Source organism: Salmo trutta, chromosome 16 (genome assembly GCF_901001165.1).
Source record: "Salmo trutta chromosome 16, fSalTru1.1, whole genome shotgun sequence".
Lineage (NCBI taxonomy): Eukaryota > Metazoa > Chordata > Actinopteri > Salmoniformes > Salmonidae > Salmo > Salmo trutta.
In genome coordinates, this window is record NC_042972.1 from 47,277,704 (window position 1) to 47,300,201 (window position 22,498).

The following is a 22,498-nucleotide window of genomic DNA, read 5'->3' on the forward strand; positions in this document are numbered from 1 at the left end:
AACTGTCCCTCTATAACGAGCACTGTAAACGACAGTAAAGCAGCAGTGACAACGTTGCTGAGGCCAGTTCCAGTCTGGATCAGAGCTTAAATGGGGGACTTGTGTTGAAGCTCTCATTAAGCCCTGGGTCTTATACAAGACACAGACCGGCGCCACGGCTATTACAGGCCACTTGTGGAGAGATTAGGAGCCGTGGGTCAGACAGGACTGTCACACAGAGTTTCCAGCGATCCAACCATCAGTGCCCTGACAAAAGCAGCTGAGCTTGCATCTCTGCATGGCGCTTACCTTTCCAGCTTTGAAGAGTGAGCTTGGGGTTCAGGCCTGTTCCAAGGGTCAAGTTTCCATAGAGGGGACTGAGACAGTCCCTCCTCCCTCCCTACTGCACCTAACCTGCCCTACTCAAAGCTCTAATTATGTGGACTTCTTCTGCCTCCAGGATGCCTTTCATGCTGCTTACTAATACTCATTCCTTATACAGTGGCTTTCCAAAGGGTATCTTGATTGAAATTTTTGCCATAACCGATTTTCACTTTTGGCATATTACAGAGGCAGGCAAACAATGGACTGACACGGCAACCAACGATCACTATCACGGCAACCAACAATGACCGTCACGGCAACCAACAATGACCGTCACGGCAACCAGCTATTGCTGATTCAGCAGGGATTCCTGTTGAAATGTAATTCTTATTAGAGATAACACACTCACTAGATAGGAGACTCGTATCCATAACAGCAATGTTTCCCCTGTCTGGGAGCAGTAGGTGTGTGTAAACAGTGAGATATACTGAGAGCAACATTGAGTGTTGTTCATCATTAAACCCCTAGGGAGCTGTGTGTGTGTGTGTGTGTGTGTGTGTGTGTGTGTGTGTGTGTGTGTGTGTGTGTAGAGTGGTGTGGGCAGTGTGCCAGGCAGCTTGATCAAGAGGATCTGTGTGTATCCCATCTCAGGGCTCACTGACACAGACAGACCTCCTTGATCTACCCTGATTTCTGTATACAACCATAGTCCCAGCCTCATTGGATTCATTTAACACGCGTGCGGGCAAACACAAACCCACCCTTTTGAACTCTCCAATGAGGTGGCCACATGGCACAGGGCACTGTCGGCACACGCCTGCGTGAACTTGGGCAAGCGTGCAGAGCGCAGACAGACAGGCACGCATGCATGCACACACACACACAGAGGCTAAAAGAGGTCTAATCCACGCATGAGGATGGTGGAGAAACTGGCAGTGAGAATGTTCATCCACACCCAACTTAACACAGGAGCGTGACAATAAAACAACTACAACAGGATATTCTTTTTTTCTCCTAAAGACATGCTGGCAGATTCACTTTTATTTCGACATTTTGTTCACCCTGTTCATTGGAAGCCTGGGCCACCCTCCCTGTCACAGTACAAGTCCTGTCCTGACAGGAAGTGACCTCACCTCAACCCTGGCCAAAGGCACACTCTTCAGGACAGTGAGTGAGTGACCAAAAATACATCTGCACAACAACACTTCCATGGTTTATGAGCCACCGTTCCTGCGGCCACGGACGCAAAAAAAAAGCCAGACGTCACAAAGATCTTCATTATGTTCCCAATTAGAGCTGGTGGAGTGGCTGACGGCATGGCTAACAGGCTCTGGACCCTTAATGAGAACAGCTCTGCTCTCTCACCATCAGCTGATGGCTGACAGAAATAGACACACACAAACTGGACGTGAGCAACGTCCTCTCTTCTACTGCCCGCAGACAGAGAAAAACGGTTTTAATGTGCAAGGTTAATCAAATTGCTGAGCTTTTACCCTTTCTTTCTTGAGATAATGCTTCATCTTTCAGCCAACAGAGTGGCTCGGAGGAACCAAGGCGGATAACATCGTTCTTTATTGTTTTACCATTCAAAGTCAAGGTGCATCAATACAAAAAAGATGTATCAAGTTGAATCGCATGATCTATGTGATCGGGGAGGGAGGAAGGGTTGCTGAATGGGCTTGTCCGAGGTTAGCTACCAGTGATGAATAGGGTTTGATGTGAAACACGGAGCAGCCGTTTCTACTCTGCCTGGCTCAGTCTGTTCAGGTGGCTCTCCCTCCTGGTAGGAATAATGGGCAAGGCGGAGCCATAAGAGAAACAGTAGGATTCCGCCAGCTAACAGCCTGCCAATCAACAGTAATTGACAGGCAGAATGACAGCCTGGCTGTGGCTTAATAGGGAGAGGAACAAAGGGACATTGCCCTTCTATAGTACCATGTTCTTTTTTAAGGAGGGGGGGGGGTTAAATAGAGAAGGAGAGGGGGCTTTCACATCAGCTGTTTGATTTACCAAAACCCAGAATCCACTTAGCATCACAAAATGTACCCCTTTCCTACCTTTTAGTCATTCTGAAGCAGACCTGGAATGATCAAAGCAGGGTGATTTGCAGACCAAATACTGTCATCTCTCGCTAATGGGACAGAACAGAACATATTTTGGGGGAATAATGAGGAAGATGCATACAGCGCTTGTTCATACAGCAGCTTCATTTAAACCAGCCAACACGCAGCCTGCTACACTGCAGCACCTTTCTCACTAAACGGGCTTGTCATTGACTGTAATACATACGCTAGCAACACTCTTCGGAAAAGAACACGGAGAAAAACGAAAAGCTAGAAAACGTTCCTTTGTTTCTGCTCACAAGACTAAAACCCAGTCTGTCAGAGTGAGACACTTGGAGCTTAAGCTTTGTCTGCTGACATACTGTCTAGCGGTGTTCTTATTAGTACATGTTCAGTGGTAGTGCACACCTGCTTTAAAATGAATATAGTAGGCCTACTGTTCGTGAAGGAAGACCGTGAAAAAGCATACGTTGACTACAGGGAATGGTCATGTGTTTGATCTGAAGCTCCCCCTTCTGGACAGAAAGCAAACTGCATGCTGAATGTCTGTCAAATCAAATTGTATTTGTCACATGCGCTGAATACAATACCACAGGGGTAGACCTTAGTGAAACGCTTACTCACAAGCCCTTAACCAACAACACAGTTTTAAGAAAAATACCCCCACCCAAGAAATAAAGTAACAAATAATTAAAGTGCAGCAGTAAAATAACATTTGTGACATAACATACATTACATAACATAACATACATTACACTAACATACATTTACCCCCCCCCCAACAAAAAAAATATATAGATGTACTATTGTAAAGTGGTTGTTCCACTGGATATCATAAGGTGAATGCACCAATTTGTAAGTCGCTCTGGATAAGAGCGTCTGCTAAATGACGTAAATGTATATACAGGAGGTACCGGTACAGAGTCAATGTGCGGGGGCACCGGTTAGTCGAGGTAATTGAGGTAATATATACATGTAGGTAGAGTTATTAAAGTGACTTATGCATAGATAATAACAGAGAGTAGCAGCAGCGTGGGGGGGGGGGGGGGGCAATGCAAACAGTCCAGGTAGCCATTTGATTAGATGTTCAGTAGTCTTACGGCTTGGGGGTAGAAGCTGTTTAGAAGCGTCTTGGACCTAGACTTGGCGCTCCGGTACCGCTTGCCGTGCGGTAGCAGAGAGAACAGTCTATGACTAGGGCTGGCATCCCCATTCATTCTCTTTCCCATCATAACAAACATTTTAAAATGATAGTCAACTGAATTATAGTCCCTCAATGCTGGCTCGATCAACGTGTAATAAATGAAGCTCTTCTCTCCCTTCCAGACAGAGTAACTACTGTTAATTAGCATAGTAGGTTCATCTGAGGACAGAAGGGATGTGGTAGACTGATTGGACTTTGACGAGCCATATGGTTCCCCACTCTACCATTCCCCTTTATTCGTGGTTGTATCCCAGGCAGTACAATGTGTTCTTTGAAAAAGTGAAAAAGTGATAGTTTTCAATGTTGGTAATATATACACTGAACCAGAAGTGCCTTCCATCCTACAACAGGAAATCCCTGTGTGCTTGATGGGTACTAATACATTTACTTTCTGTAGGCTTGAACTTTTTCATTCAAATTAAGGCTGCTAAATATATAAACATTGGGACGAGGGATGATACATTCCTCATTGTTAAATAAACTTGGTTGAAAACAACAAAAACTACATTTTAATTGATCAAATACCTATACAACACCTCTCGTCTATTATCTCAGTAAAAAATGTGCAGACTACGCATTATAGTGTTAAACATAAACCTAAAGTAAGAGTCAACCAGGGGTTAAAGTCAGAAGTGGCTGAGTCAGCAGTCTGTTGACAATGAGGAGGTGGGTTGTGATCAGCACACACTAACAGACACATTCAGAGAGCTGTCAACTTCATCATCAGCCCTCCTTTAACTACACCTCCTCATCACCGCTCCCTGACCCCGCACCCAGAGTTCACACTACTGCAGCACCAGAAGAGATCCAACTATCCAGCCAGGCAGCAACAACACTCTACTCCCACCCTGTTAGTCAATCTGCCCGAGCCACACTGGGATGAATCCAGCAGAGAAGCCAAACGCAAAGAAAAAACACCAAACTACAACACAAAGAAACCAAAATCTACAACACCAAACAGAAATATCCCAGCTAGTGAAGAAATCAGTTCTTACACAGACGTAATGCATTTACATAGCAGTAGACAATGAAACGTCTGCATCCTATGTCCCTTTGCAGAACCTCTACACTTTCTGAGTTGACTTCTCGTATCAAATCAAATTGTATTTGTCACATGCACGTGTTATTGCAGTGATTTAACAGCCCTGAAAGTTCAGCCGTTCAGGAGAAGGCAGAAGTGGTTACAGTACCTGGCAGACCTCATAGAGTAGTTTGTATTGCTCCTCGGGCTTCTGCAGGGTACAGAGGCTGCATCCCATGGTGGAGGAATCTCACCATCCAGTCTTCCCCTCCAGTCAGCCAGGCAGGTTGTCTCTCTCTGGGCCACTGGCTCACATGGAGCTGATGAGCCACTGACCAGTCTGCTCTGTCTCCCACTCTCCAAGGAAATAGGTTTAGCTGGCAGGATTTATATGAAGGCTGCGCAGCCAGCCGTGCGCGTGTGTCTGTGAGTGTGTGTCTGAGTAGGAGTAAGCACGCTCTGCTCTCAGTCAGTCTCTCACTAACTCGCACACTCCCTCACTCTCTGAGTCTCTTCCGCTCTGTTCTCAGCCTATATATACCCCCTCATGCAAATTAAGCAGCCACTCACTGAATATTCATGAGGTACTGCCCCAATACGACGGGGGACAGGGGACGGGGAGTTAAAAGGGGGAGGAGTGGGGGTAACCACAGACTATGCCAGCTGAAGTTTCATTAATTAACAATCATTACGTCTATTGTGTCGAGGACAAAGTGAGTGACATGGAGGCTTTTTGTAGTCGCTGCAAACAAACATGACTTCCTCTCCTGGGGCCAGGAGAGTTCGTCAGTCTTAACCCTTCCAGACATTACATCTGAATCATTCAGTGCGGTGACAATGACCCGGGTCCCATGTGCACAGAGCCACAAAGAGGCATCCATCTCCAATGTTGGATTAGACAAAGTCCACAGAAACGCTCTATGAAAGAGGTTGAGAGAAAACAAAGGAGACAGAGGGAATTTTTCATGTCCCCGGTTCAATCATTTTTTCCCACCATGACCTTTGTCATATGCTTTCTCAGGATAAAGCCGAATTATTCTTTCCCATTTAATTATCTTAATGGGTGGGCTGACGGCCAAACAAACAGTCCAACAAAAAGAGATGACATGTTTACCCTAGCTTCCTAAAACTTAGAGGGAAGCTTCAGCCAATGGAGCAACTGATGGCAAGTGACATGCCATTCTCTGGGTCCTCGGTGGCGTCCCCATCCTAAGTCACAGGCTACCCTTTCCATCGCCTGAGCTGACAAAGGCTACGTCTCCAGCGTGGCAGACCTGGCATGGGCTCTGGGTGCCCGCTCTGGTGCCACGCAGCCAACCAAACCGTAATGCCAATTAGAGTTAGATAGTGGGGCGCCGGGTGGCATTGTTTATTTCGACAATGAGGGGTGGCACGGACCTCCCAGAAACAGAATGCCCCTGTCTGAGCGGCGCTGCCGTAGCCCCTCCTCTCCTCCCCTGCTCTGCTCACGCAATTAGTGACACATTGGCCCATCCAGCCTGATGCCACTTGGCAATCAGCGATCATCCAGGCCTGTGCTGGGGAGTGCTGGGAAAATGGCACCGCTGTGCTCACGTCACTACACTGGCAAAGGTTAATAACACTCCAAGGCAAATGATGTGATGAAGTGACAGATGATGTGATATGTGAACCATAACATCACAGACATCTACTCATTCTTGATATTTACCCATGCTCCTACTTACACTGGGCCGTCATTCCTGCGTCTGTCGGACGTGGGGGTTATCGCGAAAGGAAACATTATTTCAGACACTGGTCAACGGGGCCCCGTCCCATAACCCTCTGCTCTCATTCATAGAACATTTTTGGCTAGATTCATACCTGTCTACATTACATGGCTGGTTGGGTCCCTGGGTGGTGGCTGGTGTTGATAGTGGTACATGAGCACAGCGTTTCCTCAGGCCAGACGTTTCCACTGATCCCGATCTGTCTGTCGACGCTGCTTCCCTATCCCTATCCCCATCTGCTTCCCTCACCACTGCCTCCCAGGCCCGCTCCACCATGGGCCGTGACACTGCTCCAATGGGATCCTCCTTCAGAGAAAGACAAACCCCTCCAGCTCTCATTCTATAGGATCCAGCCAGGCTCCTTATCCATCTGCAGAGATTTAACCATTGGGAGACTGGCTATGGATAATCTCTCAATAATAAATGGCTCCCACCACTTTAGGCTGCACACATTAACAACAGAAACTATATGATAATATTACAGAGCTGATTATAGAGTCTTATTATAAGGAAAACCTGCCACAGGCAAACTGAAAGCTCCTTTTGCAGGAGCTGTTATTATAATCAGTCTTATTGTGTCCAACAGCTTGTATAGTCCCAGTGGTCAGTGTGCTGATAAACAGGCTTTACTAGGGTGGATACTCAGTGTAGCCAATAATAATACATGGGATTTAAAGCGTCTTTCAAGAAACCCAAAGACACTGTACAGAAAGAGAGTAAAAAAGAAAACAAGGGTAAGACAAAGGAAAAATAGCAATGAAATCTACTGAGCTTAAGCTGTGGAACCCCGGAAGAGTAGCTGCTGCATGTGCAGTAGCTAATGGGTATCCTAATGAACTAAACTAAGCTAGCGATTAAGAGCTAACCTAAACTGAGGGGAAAGCCAGACTGAACAAGTCGTTTTTTTGTCTGTTTTTGAAGGTGATGATTAGAGTCAGAGTTGCGAGCGTCTGGGGGGGAGTTCCAGAGTTTGATGGGCAGAGGCGCTGAAAGCCCAGTCCCCTATCCAGGGCCATTCACTCTGGAGAATGAACCACATAGATTTACATAGAAACCATATGGATGGGACAAACGAGCATGTAGACCTGATTTTATGTTATTCATATTTGTTTCACAAGGGATTGTGACAATGGAAATAATAGCCACGTCAGAACACTGCATTAATCAAATGACCAATTCATTTATAGTTGCTGTGACAACAGTATACCCCCCACTGAGCATGGTGACGCTAAACATGAGCCCTTTTTGGGGGTTAAACAGGCTTCAAACAGCGTCTTGATATGTAGGCTCTGGAGAGGAGTCCAACACCAAACCCCAGTCATTAGTGGCTCCTGCCTCGACACAGGACCCAATAACAAGTAGGACCAAAAGGTAATGATGTCATGTGGCTTGTCACTGTAAACATTGGGGGGGGGGGGGGTTGGATAGGGATAGAGGAAGGGGGCAGAGGTTACCCATGTCCCCTCCCTCACTAGCTATGGGGTCTTCAAAAGTGTGGGTCCCTTGTGCAGTGTAGCTCCATGCTTGACTGGGTCATTCATATTCATGGTGTCTCTGTAGCAAGGCTCTGTAGCGCTCCGCTCTGCTGGGGTCCCACGGGGGCCAGTTTAACAGTTGTGTTTTTACGGAAAAAGAGGGATCAGCAGAGGAGCACTGCTGCTTGCCTGCGACGCTCACTGACTGGGTCCGGTTCGGAGTCGCTCGGTCTTCCACACATTCCCTCATTATCGGTCTCTCTCTTACTTTGTTCCCTGCAAGGCTCTCTCTCAAGATACATTTGGATTGAAGAGGCCAGAGATCACAGAGATCACACAGAGATCACATAATATGTATGTACAGTATCTCCTGCAGTTCTTTCACGTGTGAGGCTTACCCTGATTGGGTGTGTCCCTCCTCAGCCTATGTGCTGTAGGCGAAAGTTATCTCCATACTACTATGAGCAACACGGATACAGGTGGCATGTATTTACAAGCGCCAGGCTGACAGCCGCTTAAACACCCGCTCAGCTCACACTAATTGAAGGTTTACTACAGGTGCACCAGGGTTAACAGTGTATGGCTGACCCCCTCTACAGTCTCAGTGCTGATCTGTTGTGGAGCTTTAACAGTGTTTCTGCTGCAGGGCATAGCAGCATCCCTGTAGATCTACCAGGGTCTCTTCACCATGCCACTGGGTTCATGGGAGATGACCTCTGCATTTTAGCACGCAGCGCTGGAAAATGTCAAGCTATCAGCCTCTTTATCTGACGAATCGACTGGTCTTGCAACCTGGATGAGGTTTTTATGACCTGAGGAGATCAGAGAGAAACAGGGGGTTTAGCAGAATGTTGAGACTGGCTCTGTGGAAGTGATGTGGCAACACGTGAAGGAAACAGGAGACGATGGCAGACAATGATAAGAGTCCAGTCCTTCTCACACTCCATAATGCTCTGTCCAGATGCCAGCAGAGGTGCTAGGAGGAGGGGGTTTGGCAATAGCGAAGAAGAGACATCTAAATGAATAAATGGCTGATGTATTAAGTGTCACCTCCGTGCAGACAAGGCATGCCTGACCAGGCTGAGACTAGTCTGTGGCAGTCGAAAGGAGAGAGGGATCGTCGTAATCCCACAGGTTCCCACAGCAGTGTGACCTGTGATGGGGAGAGATTAGTGGCGTCTCCCCTGAATTGACTTTGGCCATGAGGTCTGGGCTCTACACATCATCCTCTTAATCTGTACAGGATATGTGAGAAGGAGGAACTACCCCGCTCGGCTCTGGCTTTATGAATAACGGGGACACCAGGTGAACAGGTGTGAGGAGAAGGAGAAGTAGTACAAGGAAAGTGAGAAGAGGGGGTACTTTGATAAGTTTCCCTCCTCAAAAAGGAAAATCAGCAGTTGAAACAATAACAAAGCTGACCCCCGTGTCAGTATAAAGCTGAGGGAAAGGGCTGGAGAAATGTAGCCACTCTCTAATTCATAGACAGAGTTATGGAGGCAAGGACTTTCATGATATCAAAAGTATAGTTTGAACCATGTTTTGAGGCTATATAGTCACTATTACCGTGTTGGTTTACATTTACTTTGTTTGCAAACATTGGAGTAAAAGAAGCTTATATTTTGGTACGACAGTTGAACTAAGCTCATGAGGCATTTCTAAGTTATATTCTTCAAGAATCAATGGGTACAAATAATACATCTATACATCTAAAAATGGATGTATCCACTGCAGATTGCCCCTAAAAGCCAGGCCGTTAAGGTCTATGAGTGTGTGTGTGTGTGTGTGTGTGTCCACCCCTGGAACCCTAGTCTGTGCATAATTCATCAGACAGCTGTTAGCTCCACATTGCTGGTGACTGTGATCCACAGATCCCACACCAACAGAGGCCAGCACCAGGAATCACAGTCACCACAACTGTTTAATTAGAGGGGAGATTAACTAATGATGCCATCTTTCTGTCATTTGACTGGAGTCATTCTGTGTGTGGAGTAGAGGTCTTCACGGGTCCACCCTGGGTCGGGTCCAAAATTCTGTAGTTGACCCTTGGATCTGGGTCGGGTCCCGTTTGGTGGCCACGGACCTCGGGTCTGTGTGAAAATATGTGAAATACCGACCGAACCCTGAAATGAGAAGGGTTTAGTTCCTACACAACATAAGCTAAAATGTCACATATTTTGAGTTTAATTATGTTACTGTGCAAAGCATGGAATTGCGGTCATTCTGTAAAAAAGTTTGATTATAAAACAGAGCTCATCCACTCATTTAAGAGTTGTTTGGCAAAGGTAGCTGATTCTGAAACAGAATCTGCTCTTTCCGATAGTATATAGAGATCAAAACGTCTTACCTGAATGTGACTCTGTATATATATCAGGCTATCATAACGTGTTAGACCTGAGTTATTGAAATAGCCTACCAAAATCAATTTCAATATCTGTGTACAACACACATACAGCAATCATCGTTGGCCATCGCTGACTGTATTTACCGTCCTAAAATCACCACAGAAAAATCCTCTAATCTCAAGAAATTGGTCAACAGACAAGTAAATAAACCGATAAAATAAACAGACTTACACAGCTTAGGTCTAGACCTAATAGCAGTTGTTGGGAATGACATGGGAATGCCGATGGGAGACTCCATCTTTCCGTAGCCTATTCAGAATAGATTTTGAATTGGAAGCTTGCTGCTGTTCAAACAGGCTACAGTGCCTTCAGAAAGTATTCACACCCCTTGATTTACTCCACATTTTGTTGTGTTACAACCAGAATTCAAAATTGATTAAATGTATTGTTTTCTCACCCATCTACACACAATACCCCATAATGACAAAGTGAAAACATGTTATTAGAAAAATTTGCAAATGCATTGAAAATGAAATACATAATTGTCTCATTTACATAAGTATTCACATCCCTGAGTCAATACATGTTAGAATCACCTTTGGCAGCAATTACAGCAGTGAGTCTTTCTGGGTAAGTCTAAGACATCTGCACACCAGGATTGTACAATATTTGCACATTATTATTTTTAAATTCTTCAAGGTCTGTCAAGTTGGTTGTTGACTATTGCTAGACAGACATTTTTACTATATTGAAAACATGTAGGTATATGATCAGACTGGTAATTGATCATTTGTTGTATTACTCGTTAGGCACAGCTTCTATTTTTTACTAGACTGACGGCCTACATCTGATGGTCAGTCTGAGGGAAGGAGCAGCAGGGAGGCTCACCGTCCCTCCTCCCTCCCACCACTAACAAACGGGGGCATAGTCTTCCAGCTGATGGCGAAAAACTTAGTTGAAGTCGGACGTTTACATACACCTTAGCCAAATACATTTAAACTCAGTTTTTCACAATTCCTGACATTTAATCCTCGTAAAAATTCCTTGTCTTAGGTCAGTTAGGATCACCAATTTATTTTATGAATGTGAAATGTCAGAATAATGTATATTTATTTTATTTATCTAAGCTTTTATTTCTTTCATCACATTCCTAGTGGGTCAGCAGTTTACATACACTCAATTAGTATTCTGTAGCATTGCCTTTAAATTGCTTAACGTGGGTCAAATGTGTCGGGTAGCCTTCCACAAGCTTCCCACAATAAGTTCGGTGAATTGTGGCCCATTCCTCCTGACAGAGCTGGTGTAACTGAGTCAGGTTTGTAGGCCTTCTTGCTCACACACGCTTTTTCAGTTCTGCCCACAGATTTTCTATAGAATTGAGGTCAGAGCTTTGTGATGGCCACTCTAATACCTTGACTTTGTTGTCCAGCAAAGCACCCCCACAACATGATGTTGCCACCCCCGTGCTTCACGGTTGGGATGGTGTTCTTCGGCTTGCAAGCATCCCCCTTTTTCCTACAAACATAACGATGGTCATTACGGCCAAACAGTTCTATTTTTGTTTCATCAGCCCAGAGGACATTTCTCCAAAAAGTACAATCTTTGTCCCCATGTGCAGTTGCACACCGTAGTCTGACTTTTACAATGGTGGTTTTGGAGTAGTGGCTTCTTCCTTGCTGAGCGGCCTTTCAGGTTATGTCGATATAGGACTCGTTTTACTGTGGATATAGATACTTTCGTACCTGTTTCCTCCAGCATCTTCACAAGGTCCTTTGCTGTTGTTCTGGGATTGATTTGCACTTTTCGCACCAAAGTACACTCATCTCTAGGAGACAGAATGTGTCTCCTTCCTGAGCAGTATGACGGCTGCGTGGTCCCATGGTGTTTATACTTGCGTACTATTGTTTGTACAGATGAACGTGGTACCTTCAGGCATTTGTAAATTTATCCCAAGGATGAACTAGACTTGTGGAGGTCTTGGCTGATTTCTTTTGATTTTCCCATGATGTCAAGCAAAGAGGCACTGAGTTTGAAGGTAGGCCTTGAAATACATCCACAGATATACCTCCAATTGACTCAAATGATGTCAATTAGCCTATCAGAAGCTTCTAAAGCCATGACATAATTTTCTGGAATTTTCCAAGCTGTTTAAAGGCACAGTCAACTTAGCCTATGTAAACTTCTGACCCACTGGAATTGTGATACAGTGAATTCTAATTGAAATAATCTGTCTGTAAACAATTGTTGGAAAAATGACTTGTGTCATGCACAAAGTAGATGTCCTAACCGACTTGCCAAAACTATAGTTTGTTAACAAGAAATTTGTGGAGTGGTTGAAAAACGAGTTTTAATGACTCCAATCTAAGTGTATGTCAACTTCCGACTTCAACTGTAAGTCGCACTGCATTATTTCTGCCTCATGCACCAATTCATATGGTTACTCCTATGACCAGAGAAGGTACATATTCCTCAATATTAAAAATGACAAGCCGCTAATAATAACAACGCAAGCTTATGGAAACACTTTGCTATACTCCTTCATTGCAGCTGCAGTGCTGGTTGTAGCTTGAGTGGAAGTAGGGAGAACACACATTTTATAGCTTTGACAGTGCTGAATAACAACTTAGACATGAACTTACTCATAAAAACAGCAGCTCTTCGCTGTATTCGTTGAGTCTCTCTCTAGCCATGGTTTTAAAAGTTTGGAAATCTCACAGTATCAATTTCGTTGTGCGCTCGAGAGGTATCTGACAGGCCAGCGGTAGGTCTATAGGTGCACTTGATTTGTTCTCTGGGCCTGCCGGCTAGGCGAGTTCTACCTTCAGACATATGAAATGGTTCAAAATGGGAACACTTTGCTTTCCCAGTGCTAGGGCTGCTGAATCAAGTGCACCTACCGCCAACAGCGTGAAATGGCTACAAAAAATAGGAACGCAAGGTTGACTACATCAATGTTTTTTTTTTTTACAGAAAGGTTTGGTGATCGACTAGGAATGCCTTGGAGATCGACCGGTTGGTGACCACCGCTGTACAGTATGGTAGTTTAGTTGGCTTGATAGAAAACCATGCATATGATAACTGTATCAATAACCTGATATGCCTTAACAAATATCATGTATAAATAGGTTCCATTCATGGAGTACACAAACTAAGCCATATCTCTTAGCAACTGTAATGTGAAATAGCCAAAGACATGTTTCTGCGATACCTTCCCACTCCCAGAGGAGTTAAAAAAGCGTTTAAGTCTCAGCTCCTCTCCAAAGTCACTGTTTGTCTTCCATTATGTATTCAGCAGGGTCTACCTCTATATTTGCCATCTTGTGGGATATGGGAAAATAAAACAAAGTCGCTCTACAAAAAGCACAAAACCACCAAATGCCATATTTGATACGAAAATATCACATTCACTGCCAGACAGGAAAACAACAAATCCAACAGTTTCAGAGTTTGTTAGCTTTTAAAAAAATAAACAGTATTCACACACTGGAGAGTACAAGGCCCCAAGATCCTGTTAATAGAGTGACTTGGCTATAAGCTGCAGTCTGTCAGAGAGAGAGAGAGAGAGAGAGAGAGATGGGCGTTCACACAGGGGATCAAGATGGATTTCAATGTAAATAAATTGGTTGTGGTGATGACGGAGGGAATGGATTCTCCCTGGCCAGGGGGCTGACAGATCCAATATGTCTTCAGCCCTGGCACGACTCCAACCCTCCAACTAACACAAGACCTCTGGTCCCACAAGAATTAACGGCCATAATAGGGCCACTAAAATCGCCACCTAACCTTTGCTACAAATAAAAAGCCGGGCTGTCGATTGTCCTCAGCAAGGTATCATAAAACACTATTTACAGCTCATTTTCCAAATGTCACGACATGCCTCCCGAAGGTAACTCATGCAGCTTGTCAACAGTTATTAGGCGCGATAATCAAGGAGTTCATATTTCATCCCCGTCGCCCCTCTCCTGTACTATGAGCAGAGTAGAGGCCTGGTGCTACTGCTACAGTTAGGTGGGCAGTGGGGCACCTTGCAGCCTCCATAACCACAAGGACTCTCTCCCTCTCAGTTCTGAAGGTTAAGGATGACCTTCTCTGCCTTCCAATGTTCTATCTGGTCCCAGATGCTTTTCCATTCTTCAAAACAACATAGAAACTAGGATTGTCTGTGGAGAGACCAAGCAGAAACTGTAAGTTGGTGTATGTTTGGTGGCGTGTTCAGCCTGTGTACAGTACAGGTATCATTCATGGTGATGTTCAAATGTGTCTGTAGGTCAGGTATGACACATTCCAGGACATTATTGTAAATCATATACTTGTCTTAAGAGACTCGCCTGGATAAATAAAGGTTCAATAAAAAGACATTCAAACAGTCTAAAGAGAAGGGACATCTACCTCACTTTGAAACTGCTCAGTGACTCAACAGGGAGGATGGGAAATCCCCTCTACGGCTAGCTAGGCCACACAGAGGTCACTGTCCGTCTGCTGGCTGAGTGACTAACGGAGAGGGGTCGTTCATTTAAAGATTTACTGGCCGTCCCAGTCTTTGAGTTAGCCCAGTTAATGTTTCAATTTCATTAAATCTTGTGAAGTAACACAGACAGGCAGCTTTGCACGTAGAAAAAAAATATTGTTTCTCTACTTCGGCAGCCGTCCTCATTCGTCATCGTTGACTTGTTGGTCGTTAGCCTAACTCTCTGTCCTAGTATAGAAGCCTGTGATGTCACTGTCATGTCAGTTACTCACCTGTCGATGAGGTCACCCCTCAATCAGACCTTTCATTTGGGAGAGCACTGTAATGTAATGAAATGGACTCCTGAACATGGACCTGTCCAGTAACTCTTCATCACAGCCCCTCAGACAGACAGTCACCATGGGACACAGACCTGCCGATTCAGGTCCTGTCTCATTCCACACCCAAGAGATTGAGCTCTGTCCACTCCACGACCTTGGCCGTAAACACACCGACACAGCCAGGAGTGCTGATGGGTCTGGGAATGAGCTTGTGGCAGGAGTCAGTGTCCAGGCCAGAACTTCAGGGCAGTCACACATGTAGAGAAAAGTCATTGTTTTATTATCCATAGCTTTCCCTGGGGCTGGGAAATCATCACAGTTGCATTGAATAAAGTATATCCAGTTTGCCTGGAGCTTTCTGAAGATTACCCACGGCAATCTGGTTTTGCGACGCGACTGATTACTCCCATAATGCATTGGATTAAACTACTGTACAGTAACAGGACACAAACGTTCAACCGTAACACATACTGTCACTGGCTAGACGTCATAGGGTTATTGAGTAAACCTTTTGCATCATTTCTCGTTATAATAAGTATGATACTTTACGCGTTATCCTTTCCCAGTGATAGTCACATAGTGTAAGAACGGAGGGCTGGGACAAACAGTAACAGACTGGTCTATCTAATCCAGTCCCCTCCACTTCTCCTCCCCATCCCAGACCCTCTATCTAAGATCAGGCCTGCCCTGGCACATCTGCTCAGCCCAATGCTAACATCGTTTGGCAGATAAGTGAATTCAATCAGCAACTCCCAGAGTATCAAAGTCCAATTTATCATGACTCTACTTCCTCCCTCTCCCCCTGATCCCCAGATAACAGAACGGTTACTGCATTTAGAGGGAATCGACTCATCTTTTTAGTGGAAATGAATTTGCAACAGACGTCATTACTGAATACATTGAAAACTCTTTTCACTTACAGTGAAGGCTAATGCACTTAGTTTGTCAATGTGTAACGACTCAACTGTTAATGCCCTGGTGAACTGTTAAACAATAATGTTTGCATTCAATCGTTAATGTATGCAAATACTGTGTGGGGGGTTTATAATCCATAATAAAAATGCAAATAGGAAACAGGTGAATGCTTGCAATGTCCTTGTTAATTTCCCACATACACTTATGAATCTTAATGCTTTTACAACACAGCTAATTTTGCTATTCAGTCTTTCACAGGAAGTAATTTTGCCATGTGTCTTTTAGTCTTTCGCATAATGAGTGACCATTAGCTGGTTATGTTCCAGAGATTGGACAAACCAAGAGATGGTATTTAAATCAATACAAGATGCTGGATGAAGCCATTCCATTTCCAAGCCCCTGTATCTCAGAGAGCATTTCACTTCAGGTTGGGGATGGTAAAATTGCCATAAAGTGCAGTTTCCCCATTGAGGTGCGGTACACTTTCATGAGCCCCATGTCATTAGTAAAACTGTCATTCCCTGAGTGCTATTTCCACCACAGACCCTTAGAGAGAAGTGTTTGATTGAAAATAATAAGCCCACACATTTAGCCTATGCTTTCCCCTGTTCTCTCCAAATGGATAGGAGAAAAATATGTCTGGTTTTAAAGAGCCTGGCCCTACCGTTTTCATCCAATTCCGACTTCATTTTGCACTGAAGTGCTCCGCAAATGCTGTCATTACAGAACACAATGCTATGGCACAGTGAAGAGGACTTGTTGGCTCCATTAAAGGGAGAGATGAGGGACTGGTCTTGTATATATTTTTAATTTACAAAGATGAGAGAGAAAGAGAGATAGAGGGGGGAGAGAGACAGTGAAAGGGGGGCGTAGGAGGGGTAAGGGGGCGAATGAGAGAAGGAGAGGGGGTAGAGAGAGAGCCCTGTTGTATAATGAGGAGTCAGTGATTTTGGAAGACAGCAGAGAGCGATCACGGGGACGGTTTGACCTATGACCCTCAGATCCCTTGGTGCATATGACAGGTCCTAGTTCAGAGGCAGGATTAAGGTAATCAAGGGAGTAATGTGAAAAGGGCACGTTGATGTGTTCGTGTACCCACAGAGAGCAACCATTATGCACCCCACTCTCTTTCCCCTGAGTGCATGCGTGTGTGCTTATTTGTCTGGCTCCATGTTATGGTCATGTAATCACACGCTTTCCCTTTCCTGTGGCAGTGGGTCATTTTCTGTGGGGCTTTGTGGTTCATTTACCGGTGCTCTACACACCTCATGTGTAATAGGGTCATCATGACAGAAGTGGGGCATTACAGACCGATAGGGGAGGGTAGAATACTGCCTTAGAATAGATCCCTCCCCCTGCAATGTGTTTTACTAGGAAAAAAGCTTTTCAATAGGTTTGGGTTGGAGCTCTATCATATAATATAGCTGAAATGACACATTTGAGACAAACAAAAGTTAAAGATGCACTATGAAAGAAATCGCTCCAACCATTTCCTGGTTTCTAAAATTCTAATGGTTTATGTGACAATAAAAAGCAAGTATAGTGTAGAGAATCATTGTACCATCTAAATCACTGGGAAATATATTTTCCATAACAAAAAAGATTGTATTTTCAGCAGTTTGAAGCTGGTATACAAAACTGAGATGAAAGACGCAAAAACTAAACTTAAGAAAATGGGAAGCATAGAAAATAGCACACATAGAACAGATCTACCTCTTCTTTGAAAAATTTGAATGACTTATGTCTCTCATTTCTATGCGAATTTTGTCAGGGTTGCCCAAAAAGTTACTGCATCTTTCAGATAAGAAATCTGTGACGGACAGAGGAATTCTATGGTGCACGTGTTTGCCGAGGATTACTTGGAGCTGACGCTCAACTCATATCCTCCTATATCCCAACTGACCACTGGGAGACTTTATATTCCAGGTCCAAAATGAGGTTAAGTTCTGCCTGCAGCAAACTGCCCTGAACATGACTTCACTTCTCTAGAGAATGGCACAATTCCTCCAATCACCTAAAAGCCCGCTTCCATCCAGACTTTACACCTACAAAAAGGATCACTTGAGCCCTGCGTTCAGCACCAAATGCCATGCCCTGATATTCACTTTCATTGGCTCCTTTCACTGACTGACTGCGTGTGCTGGAGCACATCCTCCATTTTCCACCCTCCTTTTTGTCACGTTTTCAATTACTCTCTGAGTACACAAAGACAACCTGTGCTGTAATTCAATAAGGAGACAAAGAGGCAAGGGTATCGCCTTTCCCGCCCACATCATTGTCCCGGGATGGGTGAGTGACAGGGGCGGCGTCTCCGCCTCTCCCCGGGACCCCACAGCAGAGAATGGTTACTTTGTACCTGTCACTCAAGCTGTGGCCCCTGACACAGAGGTCCCGTGGGCTCGTGGTGGGGTCCGGTAAGGTGAGGGGTCCCAGGCCACAGCCCTGTCCCTGCCAGCAGGTTACCCCAACCGTCCCTTTAAAACAATGAGAGACCTCCAGCAGCTGGTTCCTTGGGACAAGCACCATGGACTTACAGAGATGGCTTGAGATGAGATGCTACAGTGCTGCTCATACAAGTCACACAGACTCTGCCATCGACGGTCTACACCACGACGGGAAGTCGTACTCTAGGCGGCGAAGCACAATTTGAAAGGCTACATCCTCAATAAAGAACTAAATCAAAATGTTAACACGTGTCTCCACACGCAGATAGTTAGAACGTATTTCTGAACACAGGGAGGTTGAAAGGTTGAATAAACAACAGAAGCTTGGCTTGGTGTTCTGTGAGGGGTCATACAGGCGATTCCACCGCCATCTGTCAACCTCACAGCAGGAGCAGCACACTACCAAGTCCTCTTCATCAGTCCACTCACACTCAAGAGGGGCTCCTTATTTTCCACTGTCAGCTACCGCTAAACCATTCACACAGACTCGAACTCACCGGAAAAGCCAATGGACTGAAAAATATCAATGTTAGAAGGGAGGCTCTGCTATGTGCCAGTCACAGCTCAGTGTGCTGGCCGGTGAGTGAACGGCTGTAGACAGCAAGGTCAGTGGGGCCACGGAGCCTGACCGGCCACAGCCATCACTAGCCAAGATAACAGTAATGAAAGTGAACAGTTTAACTACAGGATCCACCTAGGAATACGCAGACCACCGATGAGAGGTGTAGTCTCTGACTGACTACGGAAGAGATCCTAAGGGATAACATGAATTATAGTTACTCAGGCATGAGTACCAGTGCCATGTCTGTAAAGATCCCACTGTGTTGTAGGGCCTTGCATTTTCCAATGTGTGAACTCCAATGTGGATATGGTCCTCTGTGTTATGCACTGAGGTTAGTTACTTCAGAAGTCCAGAGTGAAGACGCCACTATTTGGTACCTGTTACCCCCCCCCACCCTAAACCCACTCCCTCTTTCTCCCTACGGGGGTCTGTGGTCCCAGTGGGGTGTCATTAGTCTTCCTGAGGGACTGGCCAGTCTGGGCTAATTGAGTTGCACAGGATGACAAGGCCCCTCATTACTGCCAGGCCACTCTGCTTTGATGCTGCTCCTTCATGCACCATCAGACACTGGGCCCTAATGAGGCAAACAGGTGAGCACAGAAAGCCACGGCCAAACCTCACCATAACTCGACAAGACGACTCCGCTGCAGCATGGACGTGACAAAGTGAATGGATTTGAATCTTCCTTCTGGAAGAAGTGTAGTCTCAGAGAGAGTTGCCAGAACTGTGTGCGCTCTGGCCAACTCCGCAGACTTCCATTGTCAGGCCGCACGAACGCGACAGAGTATGGAGACGGGTCTGGCTACAAGGCTAGGGCTTAGATGGGACTCCAACACCGACGGCTGGAAAGGGCCAGTATGATAAGATGCTCATGGTAGCTCCAAACAACCACAATCGCTGACCTCCTGTTCACACTCAAATGAAGAGCTTTCCTCTCAGACAGCTTCCTGTGTGTGTGTGTCTCTGGGATTCTGAGTGCGTAGACCGAGTCTGAGAAGACCGAACAACAATACTAATGTACCCTGCATGGCAGAACCAGGGAAAGTCGCCTAGGAAACATGCACTGTTACTGTGTGTCACTATGGCAACCTGGTTCCTAAAAGTGCTCCGGGCCTCTTGTGAAGGGGTAGACGGTCCATTGAAGATGTTGCTCTTAAGACCATGCTGTCTTCGCGGGATTTTGTGGTCTTTTATTCTTAGAGATAAAAGGCATACAGAGATGGAGGGAGGGCAGACATTCTGAGAGGAATGAACAATATTTCATCAAAACACTCAACTCTTTTCAGCCCAATATTCAATATAAGCTCCAAATGTCTAGAATTCACCTCACCCTTCGTCAGCTCACATCATCCATTTATTTGCTTCTAGAAATCTTACCTTTTCTGAATGAAAAACCAAAGAAATCTGGGCTGATGGGGCGATGAAAAAAAAACAACATTCAAATCATTAAGAAACGCCCCTACCGATGCAAAAAAAGACTTTGTTGTTTGGAACCATACAACAACAAAAAGATTGTGGATTATCAATACCTGAGTCAGCTGAATTATAATACGATGCACTCCATCTGTCTATAAGAAATGAGTGAGCCAGGGTCCAGTCTGTTCACCTCTGTGTGCAGTACGGTGGTGGTTCCTGCTCAATCAGCCCAGCCACTCTACTGCTCTGCTGGGCTCAGTTATGCAACGTGATTACTCCAGCCATCCACCCATTCATCCAGCGGGGTCAAATGAAGCTCTTGATGTGCACTGAGTGTGAGGGCTCAGGTGAAGTAGAGCTTTTGTTCTCTCAGTGCCCTCACTCTCCTGATGAGATTATCAGTTCGAAATGAGCTCCGGGTGCGAGGGTTGAGGATCGGGCTAGGTCAACTCCTGCAGAAAGGGGGTTGTGCTGTGGCCCCTGTGGCACTGGAGCCGCTCAGCAAGCATCAGGGAACAGATTAACTCCTGATTACATCACAAATCTGCCTGGTGAGCCTTTCTCCCTCATGCCAAAACACACGTACTGTACATACACTCCTACTGTCGCACAAACCAATACACACTCTTGAACTTTAGCCCACACTTAAACACATCTGCATCCACCCACCCATGTACACTAACACATATGTACATTGGCACACCCTATGTGTTCCCGCGCTACAGACGGCTATATCGGTCTGCTAATACAGGACTAGTAAAGGCCCAGGGCACTAATTTTGTTGAAAAAAATACAAGTTTTATTATTCATATTTTATTTTAATTCTGATTTTGTAGGGGGTGCTGCAGTACCCCTCAGCACCCCTACTTCCAGCGGCTATGCACACTTGGACAGGCAAAGACAAATATACACACACACACACACACACAAATATACATTCAAACAAACCTTGACGTGAGAAAGGCTATTGAGAGCTCATATGCCTTTCTGCCATTACAAAATCTCAGACTCTGCCTTCCGCTCTGACTATGCTACATTTGCTCTGAGCTACCCTCAGAGATGACTGTATCCACTTTCCATCATAGAAGGCCTTGTCATGTGAGGGGGGGATAGATGCCCGGCCTTCCAGGGTTCCACCTACCAGGTCAGCCCATTTAGAGGGTCCCGTTGAGAAATACTAGGACGAACATTGAGGCGTCATCATCCACACCAAGAGGATTCATTTGGGGTTAAAAGTGCCTTGTGGATGCTGCTCACGTTCTGGAACAGAGGAAAACTGGAACAGAGGAGAACTGGAACAGAGCTACTGTTCTGACAATGCCTCAACACCACACTGTGGACACAGTTCCGCAAACGTACTGGATTACATCTACAGCATGTGCAACAGTGCTACATGGGCTATCAGTTCGTCTGGAGGTCTTTGTTTACACGTTGATTGTGTTCTACCCCCCGTTAGAGGAATTCACTTTCCGTCGTCTGAGCAAATGACGACCCACACGCAATCAGATAATCATATGACAGCCAGCGCCTGTGACCAATGGACACCTGTTTTGAGTCAATAAGGGCGTGTTCAGTCAGTCTATTATGCTCACCTAGGCGTATTTATTATGCCACAGACGTCCTGGACACAAATGATCTAAAGCACCGAAACCTTGCATTCTACCAGTAAATACATACTAATGTCTTTTAGACAGCAGGGGGAAAAAACAACTGTCTGGCAAATGCTTTACAGCACCCAATGGTGTATTTAAATGTGCACTGCACTAACGAGATACCATTTGGCTGAGGGAGTCAGATCAAATGAGGGCAAGGTGAAAATATTCTCTCTGGAAACTAATAGACGAAGCTCAGATTCTATAGGCTCATACCGCCACCTATTGGCCATGCGTGTTAGTGTGCTCACGTAGTCAACGGCTGAATGGTAATGAACAGGGAATAGAAAACAAAATAGAGTTCAACGCAATTCTTTAAGCATAATGTGTTCAAAGCATTCGGTCATTTGCCTCGCTCTTTGACATTTCAAATGACACTGTGATATCAAGAGATCGAAAGAGGGAGGGCGACAGGAAAACCACAGACAGACAGGCGGACAGACAGACAGGCGGACAGACAGACAGGCGGACAGACAGACAGGCGGACAGACAGACAGGCGGACAGACAGACAGGCGGCCTGAAAAGAAGTGAGAGTGGAAGTGGGAGTGGTGGAGAGACAGG

At 45.4% G+C, this 22,498-nt stretch overlaps 1 protein-coding gene across 3 annotated transcripts in view; it reads right to left on the minus strand.

Moving 5' to 3' along the window:
• LOC115150879 (E3 ubiquitin-protein ligase PDZRN3-B) overlaps positions 1 to 22,498 on the minus strand; it is a 123,736-nt gene that overhangs the window by 22,905 nt on the left and 78,333 nt on the right. Inside the window, exon 1 of one of the 3 annotated variants that reach the window (XM_029694654.1) lies at positions 4,761 to 5,063. The exons of the other annotated variants lie outside the window; for them this stretch is intronic. Within the exon in view, the coding sequence (XP_029550514.1) occupies positions 4,761 to 4,829 (69 nt within the window). The 5' untranslated portion in view covers positions 4,830 to 5,063. Of the gene's footprint in view, positions 1 to 4,760; positions 5,064 to 22,498 lie in introns of those variants that run through there. 3 annotated transcript variants of the gene reach the window in all.